General features: G+C 37.2%; 1 protein-coding gene across 1 annotated transcript in view; it reads left to right on the top strand.

Moving 5' to 3' along the window:
- Positions 1 to 19,544, top strand: part of dcaf13 (DDB1 and CUL4 associated factor 13) — a 30,160-nt gene extending 10,616 nt beyond the window's left edge. The window contains exons 5-11 of the mRNA XM_003219450.3: positions 471 to 626; positions 1,705 to 1,782; positions 7,760 to 7,842; positions 9,242 to 9,406; positions 12,146 to 12,281; positions 17,665 to 17,828; positions 19,299 to 19,544. Coding sequence (XP_003219498.1) covers positions 471 to 626; positions 1,705 to 1,782; positions 7,760 to 7,842; positions 9,242 to 9,406; positions 12,146 to 12,281; positions 17,665 to 17,828; positions 19,299 to 19,386 — 870 coding nt within the window. The 3' untranslated portion in view covers positions 19,387 to 19,544. The remainder of the gene's footprint in view (positions 1 to 470; positions 627 to 1,704; positions 1,783 to 7,759; positions 7,843 to 9,241; positions 9,407 to 12,145; positions 12,282 to 17,664; positions 17,829 to 19,298) is intronic.
- Positions 19,545 to 23,720: the final 4,176 nt, after the last annotated feature.

Here is a 23,720-nt window from a genome sequence, read left to right as displayed (position 1 = left end):
TGGTCCCACTCAGATTGGTGAATGCCTCTTCCTCCTGTTCTCCCTACTTTAACATGTAAAAATCTGCTCCAATAGGAAATCCTTGGCAGAGCTGTAACACTTAATGAAGGCCTATAGTGGGAGGTAAAGAGAAAGTCTATTTTTGGATTGTATTTGGAAGATTTATACTGTAAATTCTTGGAAGGATCTTATATTTGATATACCATCAAAACAGACAGTCAGGATGTTAAGAATAACTTCAGAGGTGGGACTTCCTCATCTAGAGTGCTGTTCATGTCTCTGACATCTTGTGGATCCTGGCAGACAAATTTTGGAATTATCTTGGAGAGATAAGGGTGACCCAGACCTTTTCCTTGCTTTCACACCCAAACTGCTCTGTTGGTGTGTCTGATGGCATGTGACTTTGTGGTGCCAGAAAAAGCCTCTTAGTAGAAAACAAATTATTAATGTTTTTCATTTGCATTTTGAAGACAGTGTACACTGGAATTGACCATCACTGGAAGGATCCTGTTTTTGCTACATGTGGCCATCAAGTTGATATTTGGGATGAACAGAGAACCAGTCCTTTATGTTCTTTGACCTGGGGAGTTGATAGCATCAGCAGTGTTAAATTCAATCCAATTGAGGTAATAATTTGTTTATATATTCTGTTAGAACCACTGTGATTAAATATTTTGGTACCAGCAACATGACAGTCATATAAAAAATGTTTGTAGAAAAGGGAACAGCATGTTGGTAAGTGGAATTTGGAAAAGACAAATTAAGGAACCTAATGGTAGGTGAATTCAAAGGAAATGTGTATTATGAGATAAAAATGTTTTAGTGTTATGCATTAAAAATAATATTGCAATATGGCTTTTGTGTACATGAGCCAGTGTGGTGGGCAATGAGTCCGGAGGCCAGTGTTGGAATCACCACTCAGCCATGGAAACCTACTGGGTGATCTTTGGCAAATCAAAGTCACTCAACTTCAGACAAAGGCAAATCTCCTTTGACTGAATCTTGCCAGGAAAACCCCTGTGATTGGATTACCTTTTGGTTGCCACATATCAGAAAAAACATGAAAACACATTATGGTGGAGTTATTAACCTTAAGGAATACATGCAGTTGTTATATGCATGGTATTATAGCTAATGTACACAATTAGTAAAATAAATGTTTCTCTGTCATTGCTTGCCATTCATGCTCAGATTACAAAAACTTGGAAGCTAGGAAAAGTAATTATTTTAATTCCGCAGCATTACTTCAAGGGAAAAAAAGGAATAGATTAAAGATCACAACTGATGTTTTGCATTTTGATGTCTTTGAAAATTGCACTGTTAAAAATATGATGCTGATTCAGGACCCATTATATATTATTTCACTTAGGTCCTGGAATTTTGCTCAGTGGTTTCTGCCTTCTTACTTACTTTACTTACTTAGGCGATCCCTCGTAGTTCGAGGATGATGGTCTTCCATCTGTGGGGTCTTGGGGGTGGGTTCTTAGGCGGCTGAAGAGACCTATTCTTGATCTGCATGTTCTACCGCAGTGAGGACATTGGTTTCCAAGTGGAAGCCAGTCCCGGTCAGGGTTGGCTTGACGGGTCTTCCTCTTGGCACGTTTCTCCCTTAAGCCCTCCATTCGTGCCTCTTCGAACTCTGCAGCACTGCCTTCAGCTGTTTACCAAATAATTCACGATATTTTTACAACTGTCTTTTCTCAGATGTATCTTTTGGGAAGCTGTGCTTCAGACAGGAATATTGTACTGTATGATATGAGGCAATCAACTGCATTGAAAAAGGTGATGTATGTTCTGTAAAAGTTTGTGGTCAAAAATGTGTGTACTTGAGAAGCCATGCACAAACATACTTTTTTTTACTATGTAAGAAACACTGTTCTAAGTGTTTCTTCGTTTTCATAGTAATCTAGACTTCTGCAAAGTATCTATAACATACGAAGTCAACTGTATTTACTTTAGCTGACTTTTAATGGTTAAAATGATGTTTATTTAAGGATAATGATTTGATTTACTTGTTTTAATTCATTGTATAATGTATTGTAATGTATTGTGTGTGTTTATATTTTTCTTGTTTTATACCGGCATTGAATGTTTGCCTTTAGAATGTTGGGAGCTGCCCTGAGTCCCCCGGGGGAGATAGGGCAGACTACAATAAAGCATTATTATTATTATTATTATTTGAAACAACAAAATAAGTCCACAATAGACACTCTGCTGGCTGTTGAATTGGATCACACGTCAGAAACTTCTCAAGTGTCTAGGACTGTGTGATGTATCGGTGAATAATGCGAGCAGATTCCAGTAAGGTGGCCTTCTGAAGCTGGCAGATGGTAATTTTGTCAGCGCCGATTGTGTTTAAGTGCAGGCCAAGGTCTTTAGGCATTGCACCTAGTGTGTCAATCACCACTGGGACCACCTTGACTGGCATGTGCCAGAGTCTTTGTAGTTCAGTCTTTAAATTCTCGTATCATGTCAACTTTTCCAGTTGTTTCTCCTCAATTCTGCCGTCACCTGGGATTGCGACATCGACAATCCATACTTTGTCTTAACATGATCGTGAGGTCAGGAGTATTGTGCTCCAGAACCCTGTCTGTCTGAATTCGGAAGTCCCAGAGTAGCTTGACATGCTCATTCTCTGTAACTTTTTCTGGCTTGTGATCCCACCAGTTCTTTGTCGCGGGCAGATGGTATTAGTGGCACAAGTTCAAATGAATCATTTGAGCAACGGTGTTATGCCTCTGCTTGTAGTCAGTCTGTATGATCTTCTTGCAGCAGCTGAGGACGTGATCTATTGTTTCATCTGCTTCCTTGCATAGCCTACATTTGGGATCTGTTGTCGACTTTTCAGTTTTGGCTTTGATGGCATTGGTTCTAATGGCTTGTTCTTGGGCTGCCAGAATCAGGCCCTCCGTCTCCTTTTTCAAAGTTCCATTTGTGAGCCACAGCCATGTTTTTTCTTTATCAATTTGATTCTCGATTTTTTCAGGAACTGTCAATGGAGAGCCTTCTTTTGCCAATTTTCTCTTCTGCTCTGGATCGTGTTTTTACAGTATTCACTCTTTGTATTTTGAACTTGAAGCAGTTTACTACTGTTGACTTCCCTCAATGTTGGTTCTTGACTGCCTTTCACATAATCTGCCAGGGCGTGTTTTTCTTCCTCTACTGTTTGTTTCACTTGCAGAAGCCCCCTGCATCATTATTATTATTGTTATTATGCCAAGAATCAGAATGTGATATTAGAGATGAGATGTACCATATTTACTCAAATGTAATGCACATCTTTTTTGGCTTAATTGTTTAGCCAAAATGGAGATGTGCATTACACTCGATGGCGTATTAGAATCATGCACCAAAAGGTGCCTGTGTCTCTCTGTCAGGCTGAGGCTAGCAAACTTGCCAGCCTCAGCCTGATGGTGGAGCAGCAACTTCCCTCCCCAAGTCATTTCTCCTTCATCTCTCAGGATTTTCTAAAGGAAGGAGAAATGGCATTGTTTTCCATCAAGCCTTTTGTTGGGGTGGGGGTGGGGGGTAATATGCACCTCAAATTTCGATGGCACAGTAGACACTAGACTCTAGTAAATGCAGGTATTTTGGAAATATATGATGTATATAAATAGGAAATTAAAATTCTGAATAGGAAAATGCACAATGAAATATCTATATAATTAATGTCCTTAATTAATAACCCTTCCTTATTTCCTGCTTAGATCCTGGGATTGCAGAAAAATCTTGTCTGCAGGCAGACAAAAACAAAAATCTAGAGTTTTTAGTGTTCTTAAAATTATTTCTTCTTGTTATCAATGGATAAAAACAGATCATACTGTGCAATTAACATTTTGTTTCATTAGTTAGTGATATGATTGGTGCTGTTGCCAAATAGTAGTACAAGATCATTGTGTGCAAATAGTTGTCATGTACAATGGGAAATTAGAGGGCTCTTCAAGGTTCAGTAAAGGTGAAAAGTATTCACTGACTGAGGGTGACAGGCTTTTCTCCTTGGCTTACAATACCTCCCAGCTGTCACTGGTCTTGCTGAAGTTCTATTTCAGCTTGGATCATATAACATATGGACTGCATAATACTTTTCAACTAATCAGCCTTCTGTCAAGTAAGAGTAAGTTGTCAGTTTTATCCCTTCAGCAGTAGGATCAAGGCAGCCTCTTTCCATTGCCATCTGGCTTTTTTCAAGTCCTGTCACAGAATTCCTGAGCAGCAAGACACTTTGCTGCCAGTATGTTCCAGGCCCTACGTTAAGACAATTAGCATAATTTGCAATATCTTTCTGTGTATAGGTCTATCCTAAATCCAAGAAACATTTTCCAAATCTCCATTATTTTGAGGATACTGCACTAAATACTAGTCATTAGTGGTCACAGATTACAAAAGGGTGGAATTTATTGTTGAATTATTATTGAAGATGAATTAACACCATAGAGTGAGAAGTGTTTCTTTTTATAAGAAAGTTGTGTAGCACATCTTTTATATTCCAGACTTTGTGTCTTTGTAGAAAAATAGCTTGAGCATAGGAAGGAAGAGTTTCTTAGGAGATATACTTCCTGTTTTACTTGAGCTTCACATTCTCCGGTTGGCACACAGTCACAATCCATGTACTGTTAGGTTATTTCCCATATGTTTGCAGGTGATTCAGGAGTCCAAAGTCCTTTTCTGCTTAAACTGTTGACTGCTTCTCCCTTCACATTGGATTTCAATTTCCTGCCTAACCAGCAAGATGTGTTCTCCATTTGATCAAATATCTTTTAATTAGGCAGGAGAAGATTAGAAAATAAAAAGGAACAATTTACAGAAGAAAAAGAAAACACCCAGTTAGGGTTCTGGTGGTATTCACACATCTTTGCCAACAGAAAAGCAAAAGCAAAATGCAAGGATTGAGGAAACAAACAGCTCCCAACAAATTTTGGCCTGGGAAAACAAATTTATTTATCCAACCTAGATGACCACAAAACCATGAGTCTCTGAGGGTAGTAAAAAGGCTACATTAAAAAAATATTTATTTCACCAAGTGACTGTGATTTGGATAGTGTTATATTAAAGCCTCCAAAACAACTAAAAACACCAAAGAAAACAGAACCAGACAGATCAGACCATAACATTTTTACAAATTATAAAGAAAATAAAAATGAAAGCTTAAAATAAAGAAATCTGGGTGACCTGCTTGGTCAAGGCCAGGGGCTACAAATTTAATCGCTGAGAAAACTGAATTGCACTGCGTTCCTAAGCAACTAGAACACCAAAAGGACGCTTCCATGTAAATGAAGAATTCATTGACATTACCAATGCAAAAAAGAAACAATGCTAGAGAGAAGTGATGGAGTTCCGGAACAGTATGAAAAGGCAACCTTCCTTCCTAAACTATTTAAAGGCTATTTTTCCAGAGAATTCAACAGCAACAAATAGAGATTCATGGATTCAATCACATTAGTCAAATGGATGAAATTAAGAGTTGCTCTAAGTTAAGAATTAGAGAATCAGTGAACAATATCATGATTTGGGTAATATTTTAATACCCACACCATAGTGAATTTAAATAGCTCTAATTCATTTAATATGTTTAATCAAATAAATAAATATAATGAATATGATTCGAAGTCTTTATTCAAACAGAATGAATTTAGTTAATTGTGAATTATTTCATGCAAACAGATTGAATTCATTTACCAGTACATTCATAAATACAGATGACAGTAACCAAGGAGTCCATTCACAAAGTGACAGACTCAAAGCAAATAAAAGAGGAGCAAACATGTCACTTAGAAACCACAGAAAGGGGGAAGAAAACAATGTAACAAAGTGTAGGGAGCACTTGCAATGAACAACCTAAACATTTAGAGTCTTTTAAACAATGCTATGTTGGAGTCAGACTCAGATGGGGAGGGGGACTTGCTAGGATTTGAAAGAGGCAGAATAAACAGTGAAAGAAAGACTTCAAAAAAATGATATGTGGAAAGAGAATACTTCTAGCAGATTGTTTGATATGGACTCGTAGACATATTTTGAGTTGTTCAGATTTTAGGATTACATGCCAGTGAGAATGATAATCAGCCAGAAAGTGAGCAGAAGGGTGCTAGAATCAGAATGGTATTGGTGTTTTAAAAACAAACAAACAAAAGCTTCAATAGATGCAGAAATCCCACCTCTGGATATGTTTAAATTGTTCATGGATCTGCAGAGGGAGGTGCTACTGAACACAAAGAGATATAAAGTACAGCCAAAAGCTATGCTCTTATAAAAAGAAGGATATGAATTATCTGAAAGCCCACCCCAGGGAATGGTTCAAATTCAGCACTGATTTTTCTTGCATTAGTCCCTAGAGGAGGATATATAACCCTTAAGGATATGGATGTGCATAGACCAGAGGGAGCATTAAAACAGGCTTAGAAAGGCTTGGCTTTAGTCATACGTTCAACAATTGCTACCTCTGTGTTTGCTAGAGCAGCTGTGCTATGGGCAGAATAATTTTTAGGACATCAGTCTCAGATCCTTACACAAGACGGTAGAACGAATTCAGAAAGACTTGCAGTTTTTAGCAGATGCAGGGCATGATTCAGCTGTGTTTGCAGCTAGGAGCATTACAGCCATCACAGTAGCCAGGAAATTGTGCAGCTCTGACACTGGAGGCAGATTTAAAAAATAGGTCAAATTTAGGGTATGTGCCCCATAGAGGACAACTACTGTTTGGAAAAAAAGCCTTAGAAAAGATGTTGGTGGAGAGGAGATAAAATCTTATTTCCCAAGTGCTGAAAAGCCAGGATAAAAGAATAATAGCATGCCAAGAAATAGTTTACCTACTATGGATTGGAGCCATAGAGAAGATCCCCCATTTTCAGAAATTCAAAGTGATGTACTAAGTCGTCTTCACAGTGCCCTAAAATCACTATTCATTCAGGTTACTTTGTATCTCAAATACCTGAATTGTTTTATTTAGTAGTAGTAATTAGAAATGGAAATGCTCTAGACCAGTGGGTTCTCAACCTGTGGGTCCCCTGATGTTTTGACCTTAAACTCCCAGAAATCCTAACAGCTGGTAAACTGGCTGGGATTTCTGGGATTTGTAGGCGAAAACACCTGGGATCCACAGGCTGAGAACCACTGCTCTAGACCATTGCTTCTTAACCTTTGAGTCCTGACTCCAATAGAGTCCTTTTAGCTAAGTGTTGGTGGTCCCGAAAAATTCGGTATCAGTAAAAGTTTCTGAATATTTTCTGAAACAGAAGTGAAGCAGAAAGCTGCTTCACCTCTGTTTCATAAAAAACAGCAATCAGTTTGTTTAGCAAGCTGTGCAAATGCTGATTTGTTATTAGTAAATGTTTGATTTTTTACCTTTTTATATATCTGTATACCCAGAGACACGTAAACATTTCTCAGACTGAAAGGGGTCCCAAGTGGAAAAGTTAAGAAGTCCTGACCTAGACTATCAGAGACAATTTGCAGGAGTGATGTTTCCAGACAAGATGAACAAGAACATGCAGAAGTCAACAGGCAACATGTCTGTAAAGTCATGCATTTATAAACAAGGGGGTTCCAGATCAGTCCCATTGATCTGAGTGGTGGACAAACTTCTTTACACGGTTAATGGAGGATGACCATTTCAGAACAGTATTGTGTCTGGGATTCTGCTCTAACCAGTCAGACTGTTGCTGTGTGTGCCTGCATTATATATCTGAATTTTTAAAAACCTTAACAAATTTTCCTTAGCTTGATCTTTTGTTTTATTTGCTTCCACATATTTATATTTCCTTAGGTTATTTTAGACATGAGAACAAACACGCTTTGCTGGAATCCCATGGAGGCATTTCTTTTCACTGCAGCAAATGAGGACTATAAGTAAGCATCGTCTCTCTGTTTAAAGTTGAAAGTAGACTGATATATGTAAACTTAAATGGAATTCAAAAAGTCACTTTATTTAGTTCAATAAATATTTAGAGTATGGTATTTTTACCCAACCTTTCTTGTGTGGACCTTGAAAGCAGTTAGCAGTGCATTGTCATAAAAAAATTAAATATACATCATCATTGCAAAACATTATTTTAAAAAGCAATAACACCAGAAACAATTTTTGTAAGGTGACCAGATCGGTCAGCTTTCATTCATATCAAAAGTACATGAAATAACATTAGCCTGACCTGACATTTAAATATGCTGAATAAATAGAGCTTTCAAAAATTATGAAACAATAGATTGGCTTAATTTCTGCTGCCCTGCAGATTAGGACACGGAACAATGGCTTCAAACTACAGGAAAGGAGATTCCACCTGAATATCAGGAAGAACTTCCTCACTGTGAGAGCTGTTCGACAGTGGAACTCTCTCCCCCGGGCTGTGGTGGAGGCTCCTTCTTTGGAGGCTTTTAAGCAGAGGCTGGATGGCCATCTGTCGGGGGTGCTTTGAATGCGATTTCCTGCTTCTTAGCAGGGGGTTGGACTGGATAGCCCATGAGGTCTCTTTCAACTCTACTATTCTATGATTCTATGCCGTTCATAAGTAATGTAGATACAGTAGACTCTTAGTTAACCAGCACTCATGGGGCTTGAAAATAAATGTAGTTTTTAACTAATACTATATCCCTTACTATACTATACCTTAAACTCTGTATTGACTTGATATTACAGTAATTAAAAGCAAATAAAGATAAGTTTAACTTAATGTTACACAGTTTTCCTGTTTTGCTGTATTATAAAAATAGCCCTTTATTGCCTGTTGCTTGAGAGTTCTGGTTGTTTGAGTTCCAGTTAACTGAGAGTCCACGGTATTAACATACTGATGCATTGTCAGAGCTAATGATTGTTTGGAAAGTTCTTTCCAAAATTAATTAACTCAGGATTCTATTTAAAAAGTAATTACTATAGTTGCTTTTTAATTGTTATGATAAAAACCCCTTTTTACATTGCTTGCTACAATGTTACTTAGAAACTTTAGAATTTGTAAGATAATAGCATTAAAGTAACTCTTGAAATACCCTTTTTCTTTCTTGCTTTTTATATTTAACTTTACTGTACTCTCATTACCCTTTAATAATGGGTTGTGGGTAGCAATGTTACTTTAGCTGAATGGTTTAATTATGCATTTTTGTTTCTTGATTAAGATCAGGTGTTTTTATAATTAAGTGATTTTTAAAAAATCAGCAATATCAATGCTATTGAAAATACGAATTTGTCTAAAATGGTTATACCTTTGTGAAATAAAATGCATCATAATTAAAAGCAATGCCTTTATTTGCTTTGCAGCCTGTATACTTTTGACATGCGATTTCTTGACAAGCCTTTAATGATTCATATGGACCATGTATCTGCAGTCCTTGATGTGGATTACTCCCCTACTGGGAAAGAATTTGTGTCTGCCAGCTTTGATAAATCTATTCGCATTTTTCCTGTAGACAAAGGTCGTAGCAGGTCAGTGATTTTACAGTTAAGCCTTTCTTGAGACCCCATTCTCCTCGCCACCAGTCGTAATGTTCTCATTAACTTGTTACCCACGTCGATACCCTTGAAAGATACAAGTTCTTTCTCTAGCATGCAACTTCCATTTTAAAAAAAAGAATCAGTTGTTCAGCTTGAAGTTGGATAGTCAAGTATTTCACTGTTCCATAAAGTTTATATTGTAGGGTACAAAGTGAAATTTTCTAAAATACTTTGCTTTGCTCAATCAGTATCACTAATATTAGCACATGCTTCTTTTTGGACAGAAGCCAGAGAAGTACTTCAGATATAGGCAAGATATAATTTTATCCCTTTTATTTTGAATGTTGGCATGGTCTCCTCTAAGAACCAGCATGACATAGTGTTTGAGTGTTGGACTAGGACTCTGGGAGGCCCAGGTTCAAATCCCCACTCAACTGAGAAAACCTATTGGATGTCCTTGGGCAAGCTCACACTCACAAACTCTGAAAAAAATTTACCAAGAAAATCCTACAACCATGTGAGAGCTATTCTATCGGATGAAAAAAAAACTTTCTTGTGGAATTTAACTATCAGAATTGTGCTGAAGGCCCTAGAGATTCCTAGAGAAAACATTTTCCTCAAATCTGAGAATAATCAGATCTGCAAAAACTGAACCTGTGAATATGGAAAGCTGAATGTAATTAAAATTCATTAAAAGCACAAGCTTAACCTCTTGCCAGTTCAAAATTTCGTAACTTCCCTAGGCCTGTTTGACTTATCACTTTAAAAACATGAGCCTAGATATAAGTAATACATATATTTGCCCCGTGGCTAGCACATAAGTACCTAAAACCAAACCTCTAAAGTTAATTAGTTTAATCAAATTGGTTTCCATCATAGTCTCAAGGATTTGGAAGTCATTACTTATTCTGTGCTCCTAATGAAATCCTGAATGTGAAACGTGAGAAGTCAGAAGAAAGAAGAGGCGCTCCGTTTATTAAGTTTGTTAAAAGCCTTTGGCAAGTGGACCAGATGTTCGTGTGATTAAATGAAAGAACCAAGTTATTCACCCATGTGCTATTGTATTTTAATTCTCCTCAAACAGTGACTTTTTCAATACCTGTTACAAGAGCCAAAGACAAAAATTGAAAGACTGAAAGAAGGAAGCATTATCTAAATGTCTGTACTATTATTTTATTTTCAAGTTCATGTAAGAAGAATAGGTTGAAATTGTTTGGCATCAACAAATTGTTTTTTTCTTTTTAAGCAAGTGTGAAATTATTACATCATACATTTTAATGTTAACTGTGAGTGAGTGACTTCAAGGCAATGGCCAACATTTTCACTTGATGGACATATTTGGCATTTCGAGACCATATCAGTAGGTGCCATCACAAAATGGCTGCCATTGGGAGAAGATGTCAATTTACAAACAATCAAACAGGGAACATAAAAATATCTGTACAGCTCCGTAATATGGGTGACACAAGAGGAGGGATTCTGATTTTGCTATAAGGACCCTCCCTGTGAACAATAAAATAAATTAAGGATATATTTTCTTCATTGTGATGTGCTTAATTTTGGTATATAAATTTCTTCAGTTAGACAAACTTAAGTGCATAAGAAAAGTCTCCATGTAAGACAGGGATGGGCTCCTGAGGCTTTTGTGGCCCTCCGGGCGTTCAAAACTTTTTTTGCCGAAATTGCTCCCCACTATAAATGCCTCACGCGAAAAAAATGTGAAAGACAGTTTTGCCACGTTTGGAGCCCCTCTGTAATCAGGCTGTCTGATACCCCAGACCTGGCGAGAATTCCCTCTTGTCCCCCAAAGGACATTTGGTGACAAAACTATTTTTTTAAATTCAGCTGGTGTGCCGGAGCATGTGGCCCTCTAAAATTTCCCAAGGGACTAATGCACCCTTCTAGCTTTTCATAATTGCCCACCCAGGAGTAAATATTATACATAATGCAGTATGTGTAGATTATTTATTTTTAAACCATAGAGTTGGATAAAGTTAGCATTATACATTACAGTACAAGTACAAACAAAAGAAAGCATTTTTAAAATATACAGCATTGTTAAGTAACTGTGGAATAGCTATGGAAAAAATATAGTAAGACCATACCAATATTTATATCTAAATATATATTTAAAGTGTTTAATTCCACCCAAAACAATTATTATTTTATGATTCAAGGACTTCTCATTTGACATCCTTCTGTGTAATAAATTTTATTGTAAGTGTGAACAAACAGGGAGCTTACTCAGTCAACCTCTAATGTGATATGAGCCAATTAATGAAAGCCCAAGTTAACTAGATTACAAAAAGCATATCCAGCTAATGGAAACCATTCCATTAAATCCACTGATCTTCTAAGACAATACTGTGGCCTTAGGTTGAATTATGTCATTTTCAGTAATAGTTCCAACTGGGTTTTGGCACTCTGTTAGTCACAACTATAAAAAACTATTTGTCGACCAAGTGCCTTTCTAAACCAGATCTGTATCAAGTTCATGGTTTGTATCTAAGATTATCAACTGCAAAACTAACTTGGTTTGTGAAACCAGATATAAAGTTTAGCCTGGGCTGTTGACAAATTATTATGATTACCCATGGGTCATGTCAACAGGTCACCAGACTGAAATATTCATGTTTGACAAACTCTTATTTTACTGTAATGATTAAAATGAAAGAGAATTCTAATATAAACTTTCTGACTTGATGTTTGTCCAATCTTGACTTATTTTAGAGAGGTCTATCATACAAAGCGAATGCAGCATGTGATAACCGTCAAATGGACGTCTGACAACAAGTATATCTTGTGTGGCTCTGATGAAATGAACATTCGTTTATGGAAAGCAAATGCTTCTGAAAAGCTGGGTGTTGTAAGTAAATCTTAATTTAATTTTATATTTTAAAGAAAAATAGTTAAATATTGAAAAGCAGAAGAGAGAGTAATAAATGTTAAAATACTAACCCTCATTTGAAATACCTAGATACAGTAGAGTCTCACTTATCCAACACTCGCTTATCCAATGTTCTGGATTATCCAACATATTTTTGTAGTCAATGTTTTCAATACATCGTGATATTTTGGTGCTAAATTCGTAAATACAGTAATTACTACGTAGCATTACTGCATATAGAACTACTTTTTCTGTCAAATTTGTTGTTAAACATGATGTTTTGGTGCTTAATTTGTAAAATAACCTAATTTGATGTGTAATAGGCTTTTCCTTAATCCCTCCTTATTATCCAATCGATTCGCTTACCCAACGTTCTGCCGGCCCGTTTATGTTGGATAAGTGAGACTCTACTGTATGTGAAAATGATACACAATCGCAACCATTATGTCATGATTTTTTTTCTTTTTTATGCAAAATATTTTTATCAGCCTGAAAAAAATCAGTTAAGTGGCTTTGCTGGGATATGCTTTCTTTCTCCAATACAGGCATGAAGTATTTAGACACTTTTGCTTCACTCTTACATTAACTAGTTTGCTGTGTCGTCTGAGACTGAAAAAAAACATTTCTCTTGTTAACTGTAGGTAGTGGAAACTATCAATCTAATTTCTGTTTGGTGAGATTAGTTTTCACTCTCTGTGGTTAAGTTCTGTAGTTTACAATTTAATATATGACACACAAAGAATAAGGTATGTGAAGATAGGATAGGAAAATTTTTAATAGAATTTCAACAGCATTTTTGAAAATAATGAATTTTGTAATGTTTTTTAAAATCCAGTGCTGAAGTTTGCCTGCATGGAATAGTTGAAGTGACTGGTGCTGATTGAATTGTTGAAGAAGGTGTTAAAATACCTTCCCAAATTGTTGTGTCTTGTGTGTCATTCTGCTATGTATAGCCTCAGTACTATGGCTGTCTCCATTCTGTCATACAGTGTTGTTCAACTCAAATGTAAATTTCAGAGAAACAGGGCTTGTGGAATTGCATTTAACTAGAGGGATGATAGTTCTCAGCAGTAACTGGGCCCAGATAAGATGAAGGTATGTTTGGATGCTGCTTTTCTCTGTGGTCAGAGCACAAGTACAATGGTATCTTTTAGGGTTTGGTTCCAGAACTCCCTGTAGATACCAAAATCCATTGATACAAATATATGGGCTGCAGAGATTATTTTAATGATAGGGTGGCTTTGCTTAGATCCTGTTACATGCAATGGTTTCCAATCTTGACTCAGTAGGAAGACTACAACAATAAATACAATGCATGCCTCATATTCCTTTGTACAGGTCATGTATTTTATCCATTCATTTTGTGTCTGGAAGTCCCCACCTTACTTTCATTCCATGAATTGAGCTGCCGCATGTTTGTGTGTAGATGAGTGGAACAACAATAACCCACTGATTTCATATATTGAATAAATATTGACAAGTATATCTGGGGATTTTGTGTTTCATTGGTCCTCATGAAAGCTTTGCATTATTAGATACATAACTAAGCATTAGACATAGTTATTCAGTTTTGCTATGTAGAAGTTATTTAACTTGAGACTGCAAAATAGAAAGCTTCTAGAGTAGGGTTTCTCAGTCAGAGTTCTCTGCAATTGTGAACTTTGAGAGTAGTCACTAGTGATTGCAGGAAAGATATATATGCATGCAAGAGTCTTTAAAATAGAAAGTGTCCTGAAGACAGTTTTAAAGAATTATCAGTAAGAAATGCTTTTAGTGACTATTTCTCATTATAGTATTCCGTGGTGAGTACATACTGAAGCATTTTGCTTGACATTTTGGATTATACCTAAACACGCTGTTTAGTTTGTGGCTTTCATAGTTGATGAATGCTTGTTTGACTGGTAGGCTGTACTTTGACACTGGGGCTGCCCAAATATTCATTAGTTCTGACATTCATGTTTCCTTTGCTTCTTTAATGTTTTTGGCATTGAACTCATTACGTAAAATCAGTGGAACACTCAAGCAAGAACAGCATCTCTGCAAGAGCCAGAGGCATTTACCCTGTCTACACTCCACTGATGATTAAGCCTATGATATTTTGGATAACCATTGCAGAGATAAATGTTAAATCCCATTGTAACGATCACAGGAATACCTTGGCTAGTATTGATAATCTACCACTTTCTAAAACAAGTGTTATTTGGCTGTGTTTATGTAATGCAAATTTTATAAATGTGTTTTTCATTGGAAAACTTGCCACAACATTACATTAAAATGTATTACATAACATATACGTTTTAAATATATATTGTGATATTTTAATAATGACTCCAATGTGCAGTCTTGTAATCTTAGATATCCATCTTTACAAAGAAAATGCTACAGTGATCTAGTGGTTTTGCATGTAAGGTGAAATTTCAGGGCAACATTAATTGGCTATTATTATCAGCATTTAATAACTAATGCTCTGAAGAACCTTATTATAGCAATAGATAATGAGGATTGTAAAGTAGGACTTCAAAAATATGTTTCAGTATGGGCCTCTATGATTCAGAGTTCCAGAACACCCTATTCTATAGCTCTCCTACCCAATTCATTTTTATGTAAGCCCCCATCATCAATAGACTCATCATTCCATGTCTACTGAGAGTGCTCAGTCATCATGGAGCTGCCTTAGTGGCTCTTTCAAACTTACAATTCTTTTTCCTCAATATTTTTGCAATCCTGCAAACCTTTAGGTTTATCTGAGCATCCAGATACCTCTTCTCTGTAAATAAATGGTGCCCTTGAGACTACCTAAGGAAACTTGCAATAATTGATGTCATACACGATTATAGAATTAACTTTATGTCTATGTGATGAAGTAAGAGTAATGAAGGAAGAAGTGGCCATAGAATTATGAAAGATGCATTACCCTGCCTTTGGTCCTGATCAACATTTAGAGTTTGTTCCACACAGGGGCAACCCACTGCATTGTGGCTTTGAAGGATACGCCTTGCTTGCTATAGTGGTATTTTCTGTTATTACAGACTAAGCATCCTATAGATACTGTGAGTCTTAATAAAAGATGTAATGTGTCCTCATTGCAGCCTTTGTCTGAATATTCAGCTTTGATTCTGGAATAATTTAAAATTGACGTCTCTGGAAGTCTCCTGTATTGTTTTTGTCTGCAGGAGAAAGGTTGTGTCAGCTACCATTCTAAATGTAATTGCCTTTAATTAAAGTGAAAGCCTTTTAATTTAGATGGCATTGACAATGTGCTCAACAGGAATGCCTGGAATGCATTGCTGACTAAACAACCTGTTATGGGATAATTTGATAATATGAATAAGGAAAAATACTTTCTTTTAACTGTATTTCTTTCCTGTAAATTTCAAATAATGTTGAAATACATAAATCCATTCTGTTTGAGAGATGAAACAACCCTAATTGAGTATCTAAATGTTTAATGTAGGCATTAAACATTTGTAGCTCTCCAATATTTCCCCATTCTTTTATCATATTGAAATTAGATATGGACACATTCAGATTGCCCGCTTGTTTTCTAATCATAATTTCTGAAAAAGAATATATGTGCCCAGCCACGCTGTGCCCGGCCACGCGTTGCTGTGGCTTATGGGAATGCTTTGTTGACCAGGTGGAATAGCAGTGAATAGCCTTGCAGCTTCAAAGCCTGGCTGTTTTCTTCTTATGGGAATCCTTGTTTGGTGAGCTGGAATACAGTGGAATAGGCTTGCTGCTTGGAAGGCTGGGTACTTGTGTTCTAGGGGATTGGTTTTTTGGGCTGCTAGAATTGCAGTGAATAGCCTTTCTGCATCAAAGCCTGGCTGCTTGCTACCTAGGGGAATCTTTGGTTGGTCAGCTTCAATAGTACAGAGTAGTATCGCTGCTTCAAATCCTGGCTGTCTTCTACCAAGGTTAATTCTGTGTTGGTGTGGTTGAATTGCATTGAATAGCCTTACAGCTTCAATGCCTGGCTGTATTATACCTAGGGTAATTCTTGTTTGGCGAGCTGGAGTAGCACCCTCAATCAAAGGGCTGCTTTGAAGTCTGGCTACTTCCCTTATAGGGGAATCATTGTTTGGCCAGCTTGAATTGCACTGAATCGTCTTGCAGGTTAAAAGCCTGGCCACTTTCTACATAGGGCATCCTTGCTAAGCCAGGTTAAATGGGACGGAGTAGCCTTGTGGCTTCAAGGCCTGGGGGTTTTCTACCGAGGGGGAATCTTGGTTGGCCAGGATGAACAGCACTGAATAGTCTTGCTGCTTGCAAGCCTGGCCACTTTCTACCTTGCAGAATCCTTGGTTGGCCAGGTTGAATAGCAATTAATAGTCTTGGTGCGGCAGGTATGAATGCTGCAATTAGCCACCTTGATTAGTATTTAATAGCGTTGCAGCTTCAAATTCTGGCTACTTCCTGCCTGGGGGAATCCTTTGTTGGGAGGTGTTAACTGGCCCTAGTTGTTTCTTGTCTGGAATTTTCCTGTTTTAGATTGTTGCTCTTTATTTATTGCTGTCCTGATTTTAGAGATTATATTGTTCTGTTTTATTATACCACAGTAATTTTTATATGCTATATTTATAATCTTATATTATCTGCTTTGAACTGGATTATATGAGGCCCCTTCTACACAACTGTATAAAATCCACACTGAACTTGATTAAATGGCAGTGTGGACTCAAGATAATCCAGTTCAAAGCAGATACTGTGGATTATGTGCCTTGGCATTCTGGGTTATATAGCTGTGTGGAAAGGCCTTGAGTCTACACTGCCATATAATCCAGTGCTATTCGGTTTTAAAAGAACCACATAATGAAAAATAAGATGCTAGCAGCCATTTAAAAGTACTGCAGATTGTCCTAAAATATAAACATGAACTTTCTTGTGCCAACCTTGAATGTGATGTGATCTGTATAGAACTGAATCCAAATGTGCTTTTCTTGACAGCCAGTTAAGTGGAGATAATATTTTGAGCATTTTATGTGTTTTTCCTATAGTTTCATAATCACATTGCTCAAGTTTACTCAATATTCCATGTCTGTTACCTCAGTCCTGATATTCAAGTGACTGTTTCTAGCTGAAGAGTTACTTAAAGTCTCTGTGACTTTGTCCCCATCTTTTTCCTGCATTGTCCTCTTCCCGCTCAACTCCAATAATCCAGCTTCTAGAGATTGGGTGTAATATCTAATTTCTGGGAGGCCTTTGGTGATTATTTGCTTTTTATAGTTATGCTGTGTGGATTTACACAATTTATTAGCCACTGATCTTCTACTTCCTCTGGAATCTTGCTGCTGATTTGCCTTATGGAATATATTGTTGTTAACACCCTACACAGTTTTAAGATCAGGATCTATTTTTCCAGATTGTTCCTCGAGAGAAAGCAGCTATGAACTATAATCAAAAATTGAAAGAAAAATTCCAGCACCATCCCCAGATCAGACGCATAAGTCGCCATCGTCACTTGCCAAAGAACATTTACAGCCAGGCCAAGGAACAGCGCATCATGAGAGAAGCTCGTCGACGAAAGTACGCTTTGCCATTTTTTGCCATATCCCAAATGCTGTGTTGAGCTATGCTTTCAGTCAGCCAAAGTAATTTCTGAATAAATGTAGAAGGAGGAATGGAATCATGCAGTACATGGGTTCCCAGTTTGCTGCTTTCCAGTGTTCCTCACTTCCCCCAGCCAGGGATTTTTGGTCATCACAGTTTGTTGCCATATTAGGGTAGCAAACCACTGCCAGCCCCTTCCTGCTGCATCCTCTACTTGGTTTTTTTTTTTTTTTTTTTTTTTGCCTCTTCTCCTTTAGTTTGTGTTCTCCTCCCTTCAGCTGCTGTAGGAGACTGAGAGGAAGATGAGAGGGAGTAAGAGAGAGATAGTGGCAACAGCAGTTTGGATGAGCATTTTTTAAAAACCAAGCAACCACAATATTTTTATTTTTTCTAAATATCTTTTTTGCTAGGCGTCCTGGAAGCAAAGACATTTGGGAAGTGTGACTGGTCTGTTTGAATGAGGAGACACACAAGGCACTTAGAAAAGGCGACCACACGGATTTCCCATCACATTTTCCCATGTCTTTGCTCCCAGAACCTCTGAAAGCAAGGAAAACATGCAGAAAGAACTGAGTTCTCCTTTGTTAGAAAGATGGAGGCACTTCCTTGTCTTCTCTTCACCCAATGGCTGCTGGGAGAAGAATGACAAGCTGCTCTCCTTGCCATCACTAGCATTCTTTCATCTGGAAATGAGGCTGGAAAACTGGTGCAACCATCCAAGAGTCAGAGCAAAGTGAAATTGGCCCATGGCAGTGTTTGACCCTGATTTAGTGAAAAATTGTTAACTTCAGCAGTGGAACAAGCTGCTGAGACAGGCTGTAGAATTTTTCAAATTTCCATGCACCCATTTCTACAGTGATTTCTTAAAGAAGCTTTATTATTTTAATATCCTTCTCATAGCAGGAAGGTAACATATTGGGTCATTTCCAGCCTTGATTTTGTAATGATTTGCTGAATTCATTTGGATTGCCTGAGTCATTAGGGTAAAAAATACAGGCCAAATTGGTGACAATGTTCAAAGGACTAGGAAAAAAAGAATGGTAAGTATTTCCATAGTCCAGATATACAGAATATTATGAGAAAAAAATGTATGGGAATGCTGAATTTTTTTTCACATTAAACTCTTATTTTACTTGGAGTTTGTGTTTCTGAATTTCTGTCTAAGATTATGAACTGACAAACCATTCCAGTCTTTAAATTATTATTATTAGTAGTAGTAGTAGTAGTAGTGGTGGTGGTGGTGGTACTACTAGTACTACTACTAGTACTAGTTTTTGTCTCTTCGAGTTGGGACCCAAAGCACCCCACACTGAAAAGGCAGTACAAACAAGAATTTTCAGTTCCTTGTGAGATCCTTTGGAAGAAGTGCTGTAAAACTGCCCCTTTAATGTGTAAGTGATCAAACTATGCTTTAAACAATCTAAATATTGATGTTTCTCATTCTAGGGAACTGAATCGCCAGAAACACAGCAAGCCTGGATCTGTACCACTTGTATCAGAGAGGAAAAAACACATTGTGGCTGTGGTGGAATAATGCTTTGTCGGACTATCAATTACATTATTTGCATCTTTAAGGGCACTGTGCACATCATTTTGATACAGCATATGATTCTTCCAATATTTTAGTTTATATCTTTTGCCATTGTGTAAAAAGTATTTTTGGAATATTGTATTAAAAATTGTTCTAAGGAATTCGGTGTAGGTGTGCTGTTGCTGTGGCTGGGAATAATATCTGTGGTGTCTGGGATCGCATTTCTTTCTGCTCCACCAATGGTATACATGTTATGTTACTTGAGGAAAATATCAAAACGATAGATCATTTCTTGGGAGGTGTTAGCTGGCCCTGATTGTTTCTTTTCTGGAATTCCCAATTTCCCTGCTTTCAGAGTGTTGGTCTTTATTTACTGTCCTGGTTTTAGAGATTAGATTGTTCTGTATTATTATATCACAGTAATTATTACACATTATATTTATAATCTTATATTATCTGCTTAGAACTGGATTATATGAGGCCCCTTCTACACAGCTGTTTAAAATCCACACTGAACTAGATTATATGGCAGTGTGGACTCAAGATAATCCAGTTCTCAGCAGGTACTGTGGATTATATTCTGGGTAATATAGCTGTGTGGAATGGCCTTGAGTCTACACTGCCATATAATCCAGTTCAAATCAGATAATCTTTTATTGGCAGTGTGGATCAGGTCTAAGTGCCTGCCCCCTGGGCGCCATCTTGGCTGAAGGAGTTGCTAGTATACGAAGGGGACGGGGCCTAGGAGTTTTTGTAGACCACAAATTGAACATGAATCAACATGTGATGCAACAGTTTCAAAAGCAAATATGATTCTAGGATGCATCAATATAAGTATAGTGTCTAGGTCAATAGTACCATTTGTTTCTTCTTTTGGTCAAACTTTATATGGAATACTATGCCTCTTCTATCCACCACAATTCAAGAAGGATATTGACAAGCTGGAACATATCCAGAAGAGGCTGACGAAAATGTAAAAGGTCAGGAATCCTTTTTGACTTAGGGAACTGAGTGTATTTAGCCTGGAGAAGAGACACATTACATGATAGCCATGTTTAAATCCTTTTAAAAATGTCATATATAAGATTCAGCTGGTTGGTTTTCTGTTGCTTCAGAAACTAGGACACAGAGCAATGGATTAAAAACTACAGGTAAAGAGATTCTACATAAACATTGAGAAGAACTTCCAGTAAAATCAGTTTCCTCAAAGTGTGGTGGCATCTTTCTTTGTAAGTTTTTAAACAGAGGCTAGATGGCCAATTTTGTACTTCAGAAAAACAAGAGAGTAAGATCCAGTAAAAAATTGGTGCCTTTCTTATTACGTTTTCTTGAAATAATCACATAGACCATTGGCAGTCTTCCACAGAAGTAAAGAAATAAGCCACCCTGAAAGACTTATCAGAATTGGCTTCATAATATTATTTGATCAAGAAATAATGCTTTACCTCTAGGAAGAATGAAAAGGACCCCTTTCTAAAATACTGAAGAACTAATGCCAGTGAATAGAGTACTGAGGTGGAGGGAGTAATGGGTTCAGTCTTTATAAAGCAGCTTGCTATGTTCCTGTGACTTCCTTGAATTCTGCAGAAGGCAATTTTCCCAGTATTTCAAGAGCCTGTTGGTATTTATAGAGATTTGAACTAGTCATGCATTTGCTAGCACTTTCCTATTTTAATGCTTGTGTGCAGGACACTCAACGGATGAACTGAGCATATAGCTTCCTCTGTAAATCACCCATTCAGTTCTCTGGTAATGACTCTTGAATTTCTCATTATGTATGTTATTCATCCACCTACTCTACATTGTACCAGCAGCTACTTGTTCCTTATGTTAATTGATAATAAGGAACAATCAGCTTTTTCAGGATAGCTACTTCTAATTTGTAAGATTGGGTTAATGTTCTCCATCTGAGCTTTCACCCTCTTGTATTTTAATTGTTAGGAGCAGAATTAGGCTGGTCTGAGTGTTGATGTTCCAGAGGATGCCATAAAGGTAAAGCAGGGAATAGGAACCCCTCGATGAGGCATCCGAAAACTGTGACCCTCCAGCTGTTTGAGCCTTCAACTCCCAGAAGCACCAGCCAAATTGCTCAATGGGCAGGAATTCTGGGAGTTGGAGGCCCAAAAAGCTGGAGGGCCATAGTTTGAAGGTGCCTGCCCCAGATCTTTTCAGCTCTTATGTCTAGTTGGAAATAACAGTCTGTTTCAAGTACAGAAAGTATTGCATTGAAATTAATTGTAGTTCACTGCTCATGGAGGTATTGTATGGAAACATGAAACAGGTTTTCTTCTTGTAAGGTAGAGAGTCTACAGGAAATATTTAGCATATGAACAAAACGCCTGGAGAAAGAAGGAGCTGCTGAACAGAATGATGGAGAGAATCACAACAGTGAATGTATTTATCAGCTTCGACGAGAATAAGATTTTCTCTTTTAAAAAGCATGTTGGATGAAATAAACTTTTTTTCCTTAAAAGTGAGTGGTAATTCAGGCTGAGGGAAGACATTTAATATGTACTCCATGATTAACTAATACATAGATAAGCAATTTCACAAATCTTTTGAATCAAAGTAAAGGGGGGAAATCCTTAGAAAACCAATCAATGCACAATATTGACAGCTGCATCGCCTTGCAATAAATTACTTCATCCAGAAACATGTTACTTTTCCCACAGTTGGTTGTTTTGAAATAAACCTCTCTTTTATTAGTTGTAAAATGCCAAAAGTAACAGTATATAAAATACTTAGACTAGAAGATAATGTTAAAATTAAAGAAGCATGGAGGTATGTAGCAGGCTTAGAAGGATGGTGTTAAGACGGAGGAGAAAGTGGACTGCAATTGTTGGAAATGCTTACAATTTGAAACAAAGATTTGAGACATTCCCCCCACCTTCTGAATCTCCTTGCCATACAATAATTACAAATAAAGATATATTCTAAGCCTAAGAGCCGGCATTGTATGTAGACAAGTTCATGTGGCCAGCATGACTGCATGGAGCGCTGTTACCTTCTTGCCGGAGCAGTACCAATTGAGCTACTGATATTTGCATTTGCCCGAATTGTTAGGTTGACAGAAGCTGGGGCTAATAGCAGTAGCTGACCCCGCTCCCTGGATTCGAACTGCCGACCTTTCGGTGAGCAGATTCAGCAGCTCAGCGGTTTAACCCACTACACCACTTTATTTATATAATCTTTATATCCCACCCCATCACCCAGAAAGGACTCAGAGCGGCTTACAACATAAATAAATGCAATGAATAATATATGCAAAGTAAAAATAAACCAGATAACATGACAAATCAATGCAAAGACAAGACAAAACAAGTTAAACAATAAACAGTACAAAACATTAGTTAAAACACAGTGATTCCTATTAGTTAAATAAAAGTTAAATAAAAGCCAAAATACACAAATATAACCCACTTGTTTCTAGAACAAGCAGAAGGAGTCAATTTTCACTAATTTTAGGGATGAGTGGGTAGGTGCATGTACTCATACATGCACAGGTATATGTTTCGAGGTGAAGCATTGCAGCAGCTTATTCTAAAACAATTGAGAGAAGATTAAAAACAACTAGAATTCTAAAAACTGTTTCATATTCTAATTATGAATGTTTCCTTAGTTCACTGGAGTATTAATTTGAACAGAAAGAGTTCTTGGTTCTCAGTCACTTCTACAATTTTAGATATGTCTTTTCCCTATATAGTGTTCCCTCACTACTTCGCGGTTCACTTTTCGTGGATTCACTGTTTTGCAGTTTTTCAATAAACTCTAAAAGACTATTATAAATAATAAAAAATTACAATTTACAGCCTAAGGAAGGGAGGAAGGAGAAGCCAAAGGGAGAGAAAAGGAGCCCAAGTGGGAAGAGAAGGAGGCGATTTAGCAACACATGATTGGTTGATAAAGACTTAAAATAGTGTATAACTACTAAAATAATGTATAAATATTAAAATTAATATAGTGTCCCTACTTAGTGGATTTTCACTTATTGCGGGTGGTCTTAGAACCTAATCCCAGCGATAAGTGAGGGAACACTGTATTACACTGTACAGAGACTGTACAGTATTAGCCAAGGGCTAAATCAGCATCTTATTAGTTAGGTTTTTGCATAATGTTTGGTGGATCGGCAATTTTGAAAGCAATGCTAATATTTATCCAACAAAATGGCTTGCATTTGCCCACATGATGGGTGTGCCCAAACTTTTGACATTCTGGACAGATGTTTTCAAGGCAGCAAATATTATCAGAAGTCAGGAAGTTAAATTGAGTAAAAACTCTTTCTACTGTTGCTTTAGTATGTGATGATCAATGTCATGATCAACAATGCCCATTATTAT

The sequence above is a fragment of the Anolis carolinensis genome, chromosome 4 (genome assembly GCF_035594765.1).
Source record: "Anolis carolinensis isolate JA03-04 chromosome 4, rAnoCar3.1.pri, whole genome shotgun sequence".
NCBI classification, from domain to species: Eukaryota; Metazoa; Chordata; class Lepidosauria; order Squamata; family Dactyloidae; genus Anolis; species Anolis carolinensis.
Note: the sequence above shows the minus strand (reverse complement) of the source record. Positions and strands in the feature narration are given on the sequence as shown.